This window comes from Hippocampus zosterae, chromosome 8, assembly GCF_025434085.1.
Source record: "Hippocampus zosterae strain Florida chromosome 8, ASM2543408v3, whole genome shotgun sequence".
NCBI classification, from domain to species: domain Eukaryota; kingdom Metazoa; phylum Chordata; class Actinopteri; order Syngnathiformes; family Syngnathidae; genus Hippocampus; species Hippocampus zosterae.
Window position 1 is genome coordinate 9,368,625 of NC_067458.1, and position 6,000 is coordinate 9,374,624.

At 45.8% G+C, this 6,000-nt stretch overlaps 1 protein-coding gene across 3 annotated transcripts in view; it reads left to right on the forward strand.

Annotated features, from left to right (window-relative positions):
• The window catches only part of rabgap1l (RAB GTPase activating protein 1-like), a 118,026-nt gene extending 113,459 nt beyond the window's left edge, over positions 1 to 4,567 (forward strand). For 2 of the 3 annotated variants that reach the window (XM_052073903.1, XM_052073905.1), the window contains 4 exons: positions 262 to 345; positions 499 to 570; positions 909 to 1,109; positions 3,253 to 4,567. In XM_052073903.1, the coding sequence (XP_051929863.1) occupies positions 262 to 345; positions 499 to 570; positions 909 to 1,109; positions 3,253 to 3,408 (513 nt within the window). In that variant the 3' untranslated portion in view covers positions 3,409 to 4,567. The remainder of the gene's footprint in view (positions 1 to 261; positions 346 to 498; positions 571 to 908; positions 1,110 to 3,252) is intronic. The other variant, XM_052073904.1, reaches the window with a different exon arrangement.
• Positions 4,568 to 6,000: the final 1,433 nt, after the last annotated feature.

The following is a 6,000-nucleotide window of genomic DNA, read 5'->3' on the forward strand; positions in this document are numbered from 1 at the left end:
TGAAGAACTTTGAATGCAGTTTATTCGAGGCCAATTAGATTATGCTGGCGTGCTTGATACTTTGGCTCGTAAATCTTCCACCGTTTATGTCTACAGAGACAATGATGAAATTCTACTCTAGGTGGGACCGTTATTGAGAAGTAAAGATCCATTGTTATTCACAGTATTTTCTTCTCCCATCTGTCATTTCAACAGAGCATTATTTTCTGCGATTATATTTCTGTCTATGATTTTTATCTCCTCTATTGTTGTCACTATCAGCTGAAGGAAGTTTTCCGGAGGGAGCTGGAAAAAGCCGAGGTGGAGATCAAGAAAACCACAGCCATCATAGCGGAGTACAAGCAGGTCCGAAATTGTTTTGTTCTCCAGCTAAAACCTTGGATCGCTTAAGTCACTTTCTGGACACGTTTGACTCAGACAGTCGTTGCGTCGTCACCGTACGGCGTTTCAACGCATCGAGTCTCATCTGTTATCTAAACATGTTGGTCTGTGTGTCAGATCTGTTCCCAGCTCAGCACCAGGCTGGAAAAGCAGCAGGCAGCAGCAAAAGAGGAGCTGGACATTGTCAGGGTGAGATTCTTTTCATTCACAGGGCACCAAATGCAAGTTAGTTGTTGTTTTCCTGATAGAGCCGCAATTTAAAGATGTATTTTTCATCAAGTTTCCTTTTTGTCATGGTTTATGGTGTCAGCGTGTAACACAACACAAACATCCTTACCAAAACATTGACTCCTTTTATAAAAGTCCTGATTAAATATGGGAAAACTGTCAGCAGGGCAAATCAAGTCAATGTGAAAAACGATCATTTGTTAGAGGGATTTTACATTCCAGATACTTTCCCACAAGAACCTATCATCCGGCAATATTTAGTTCCCCTCTCACCTGTGTGTGCGCGGGTTTCTGTACAGAGTAAAGTCAGCGGTTGCGAGCACTGTCGAGATCTTTTCAGCACCCTTGGGTGCCTGCAAGTGTCGTCTCCGGGCGGTGACAACGCAAGCTCCGAACCGTTGGACGAGGAGAAGGACGGACTGAAGGAGCAGCTCAGGCAGATGGAACTGGAACTGGCACAGACCAAACTGCAGCTGGTGGAGGCCAAGTGTCGCATTCAGGTGAGCAGCATCAACACGTCAGGGCAACGACAAACGTAATCTATTTTATGTGTCCCAGCATTCACATATAAGCAATTATTATCCAGTTACCGTGTTTTCCGGCACACAAAAGTCTTACATTTTCTCCAAAATGGACGGTGTGCCTAATAATGCGAGTCGCCTTGTGTATGCACCGAGTTCAAAAATCGGTGATTGCTATGACTTGGATGAAGGGGTCCGCTTGACTGACTGATGTTGTGCTGACATGTTGCTAGTAAGAGGAAAGGCGGAATTAACTGAGGACAGCATGCGGCTGTTAAGGTGGGAAGGGTGGACGTGAAAGAGGACGCTAAAAGTACGCCCCCCAGGAGTTGCCAATACGTGCATTGTGCAAAACAACATCCCGAAAAGAGATACACGCTTGTGAAGCAGAGTTGAAACCGCAAGCTATCAGTTTCACGGTGGATCGTGGGGAATCGAGCGGCTGCAAGAGAATTCAAGATCAACTAATCCATGGTGCTCGGTGCTTTTCTTTTATGAAACGGCGCCATTTATCCACCCGGGCATGGGCGGCTGTGGCGTAGCAACATCAGGCGGATTACAAGCAAAAGCTGGCCATCCTCTGCTCCTACTGTAGTAAAAAGTGTCAAGTTCTTCGTTAGATTCAATAAAGACGCTTTCTTTTTTTTTTTTTAAACAGTTTTTAAATCCTTATTCTGCCGCTCTGCCGACCTCGCTTGGCTTCCGTTACCGACTGACAAGACTGTAAACTATCTAAGTGAAAATGAAAAGACACAGAGGCTCAGTTCATCATAGCGTCAATGGCGGCTGTGGGGGAGCCCTGAAACAAATACTGCACCGCTACTGGGTATGGAAAAGGCGCTTTGCCGCCATCATGTGGCATCCATAGGTAATTACAAACCATTTTCTGCAGTTGTCATGTACCGGTGGATTTTCTTCTCTACTGCCAGCCTGGCCTAATCTCCATTACCTGTAAATAGCAGGTTTTCCGTGTACTGTACTCCAGGCTCAAAATAAGTGTGTTGGCATCGTAATTTGCAAGTCAACATTTGCATTTTGCGCCTCACGTTGTCAAGCAAAACTGCAAGCGAACGGAAACGTGACACAGTGCGCTGACGTCCGGTAGAAAGGCGGAAGCGGAGCTATTCACTTGATGCCGTGGGAGGATGGCCAAAATGTGGGAGGGAGCATCCCAGACTAACATGCAAATTGAACAGCGTGTCTTGTAATCGTGTGAAGCCCTGTCGCCCCCTGATCTGATATTGAGAACCAATGACTGTGTTAACCTGTCGTCAATATGTCTTTAAAAACTGAATATTAGCAGCATTCGAGTTTTCAAAGGCCATGTACACACGTGCAAAAACCCAATTATGATCCTGTGCGGGTTGTTCAAAACCCAAAGTTGCCTTACCCTGAGTTACCTTTTTTTCTAATCCGAATACTCGGTCATATAAACTGCTGCGGTATGACGTTCCTTTCTGTCTCTACGGCGAAAATGTCTCGGTGCATACAAACGCTGACAAATATATTTGTTTCTCTAAATCTGCGTGTCTGGTGCGCAGCTTGCGGGACATGGGCAAGCAGAGGTAAACAGCCTTGGCGATACTAAACCAACTGGGTACAATGTAAACTTGGCGCAGCACAGCGGCACATTTTTGGAGTGATCAGGAAGACAACTGCTTTATTCCTGTGCTGAGTGATATGAATGTGTTTCCTTGAAGGTAGAAAGTCAAAAGCAGGACTGGTGTGTGTCTCTTTGCATCACGATGTCTGAGCTTTGCCACTTAAATTGGGTTATTCCGATGCGTGAAGAACTGTGCGGGTTATTCTAAATGATTCCGAAAATGTCATTTTGACCCTGGACAACCCAAGAACCCTTTTCTTCTTTGGAAAATTATACTTTCAATGACTGCCATATGTTCACTGAACACCAAAATATGTTTTTTTTTTCTTCAAATATTTAATGCTTTAATCCTAATTTAGGATTGGGGCCAAATTGGACGCTTTGGGATTTAAGGGTAGCATATTTAGAGTATTTCAGAATTTATATGGCCATGTGAGACCCCGTGGGTTCTCCAGGCTTCACCCGAATATTGACCGCCTGTCAACGTAGTGAAAAGTATGCGCTCTTGTGGTCACGCAGGAGCTGGAACACCAGCGAGGAGTCCTGATGAATGAGATCCAGGCAGCCAAGAATTCTTGGTTCAGCAAAACTTTGAGCTCCCTCAAGAACTCGGCCTCATCTTCGTCCACCTCCTCGTCCCAGAGCCCGTGTTCTCCGAAGGAAGGCCCCGCCTAGAGTCGCTCCCCTCATCGCCTCAAGAAAGGATCACACAGCGGAGAAATGCGGTGTTCCTTTTCCAGGCTATCTGGACTGTGCCAAGATACAAGAGGGGAAGGTGGTACAAAGCGGAAGACTGAGTCCAATCCATCCCGCCGTCTTTGGCCTCCTTTGCAGGTGATGGACTTTCCGTTCCGTTCGCTCCGTTATAGCCCTCGAACCTCGCTCGAATGCTGGATGGCTTGTTAGTGAGGTGATCCTGCTTTTACACAATTCGGGTGGTTTCGTTTGAATTCTAGTGTGTTTTTGGGAGCCCTATGCTAGGCTCAAAAGTAAGAATATTGTCGTCGATGAACAGCCTACCGTATGTCACGCTCTGAAAGACAGCTAACGCTTCTCCGTTAAGGAAATAACTGCAAAGAGCGGCAACCCGGAACAACACAACATTTGTGTTTCTTCTTTTTAGAATTTTAACTTAATGTCCTAACAAATTTTTTTTTTTTTTTTTTAAATAACCGTGTTCATTTCTTAAAGGGGTTGACAAAGATTTTGGGTTTTTTTTTCTAAAGTCTGAAATGTTGTTGTGATCTCTGTGAGCACAGTATGTGATCGTTCTGGTCGAGTCCAAACGCAGACGCGCCAAAACAACGTGTGCAGACTCTCTTCAGTCTGTTTCACTTCTGCCTGCCCCCACTCTGGGGGGTTTTATTGAACTCCGCCTGCCTCATCCCAATCGACATTTCATTCACTATCCACACATCCAGTTTATGCCTGCAAGCATTTCATTTGCGTTTCGAATGAAAACAAAGTCCTCAAAAGAAGCCATGGCGGTGTGAAGCAGGTCCTTTGCTCTAAACACAAACTAAGGCGTTCTTCCTTCCCCATTCAACATATCGTCCACTCCTGAAATTCTGTTTTTAAAGCTCTAACGGTCACAGATTGCTGCCTATCTCTGCTTCATGTTGGCTGAAGTTTCACCGGTGATTGAGTTTTGAACAGGTCGCCAATGGTCCAACTTAATTGCCAAAATTCAAAAATACGTTTGCACAACTACACCAACACCTCGTTTGCTTTTCAGATTATGAATAAGAAAAATACCTCCTACTGTTGTGTAGACGGAGCACCCGCAGTGCATAAATGGGAGCTGCTTTGCTCAGTGCGCACGTTTATAAAGCCAGATTTTATGTGCAGGAAAGTTTTATAGTAAAAGATTTTTTTTCGGGGGGAGTAATTTTTATGTAAAAGGAGTGACTGGACAAAAGATAGCACAGGAGCGTGATGGTCAGCATGTCTGCCTCTGTGGTTCGGGGTTCAAATCTGGACTTTCTGCCTTCCCATGTGGGCTTGCGTGGGTTTTCTCGGCTATTCCGACTTCCACCCACATTCCAAAAACAAGCATGTTAGGTTCATGAAATCACTGATTGTCCATAGGTGGGAATGTGAGTGTGAAGAGTTGTTTTGTTTTTCTTCAAATGTCCCATGTGATTGGCTGACCAACCCAGACTACACAAAGTCAGCCGGGAGAGGCTGCGACCCGAATGAGAGCACGTACTATAAAAATGGATGGAGAAAGAGAATTGGAAAAGATCCTTAGCGCATCAATCAACAATTGTAATTTAAAAGAAAAGCCTTAGTTTTAGCGGTTCACTGGCCGAGTACTCCGTTTTTGATGCCAACGGGTTCATTTTATCCATACTGTCATTGCTGTCTGCCTTTGGAATGTGCGTGTATGTGCCCGCATGTCGTAATCCTTTCAACTGGCTGCCTTTAGTCGCTGGCTGAAGCGGTTGGTCGTGCCATAGCAGCCTCCCTGGTCCTGTAGGGTCCTGTTGGACTTACCCTCAGTGCCAATCACTTCGCTGTGGTGGCCATCAATTCGCCTAACTGGACCAAATGCACCAAAGGGAGACGCTGACATTTCCATTCACATTCCTTGTGCTTTTGAAACGGTTGCAGAGTTGTGACCATCCCAACAACAAGCGGTGGTGTCATGTCAACATTTACACACACTAACATTATGAGAAAATGCCGGTTGGTTTCAGAGTTTTATGAAGCACAGAACAATTATTTTAGCTGAGGTTACAGTCAGGACGGCTGCCAGTTTATGATTCACCCTCGCCTGTTCACTTTGAGAGACTATTAATGTTTGCTGTTAAGTCAATGTCTGATCTGCATAATAAATGTCAGTGCTTCGAGCCATTTGTGCCCTTTGAGCTTTTCCTGAATTTTCATTTCATGTTTATGTCAGGGCGGCTCGCTGGTCCATTGGTTAGCGCGTCGACCTCACAGTGCAGAGGAACGTGGGTTCGATCCTGGCTCCGGCCTTCCTGGGTGGAGTTTGCATCTTCTCTCCGGGCCTGCGGGGGTTTTCTGCATGGGTTTTCTCCGGGTACTCCGGTTTCCTCCCACGTTTCAAAAACATGCATGGTAGACTAATTGAACATTCCAAATTGTCACTAGGTGTGAGTGTGAGCGCGGATGGTTGTTTGTCTCTGTGTGCCCTGCGATTGGCTGGCAAACCGCCTACTGCCCAAAGACCGCTGGGATCGGCTCCAGCACCCCCACCCCCGCGACCCTTGTGAGGATAAAGCGGATCAGAAAATCGATGGA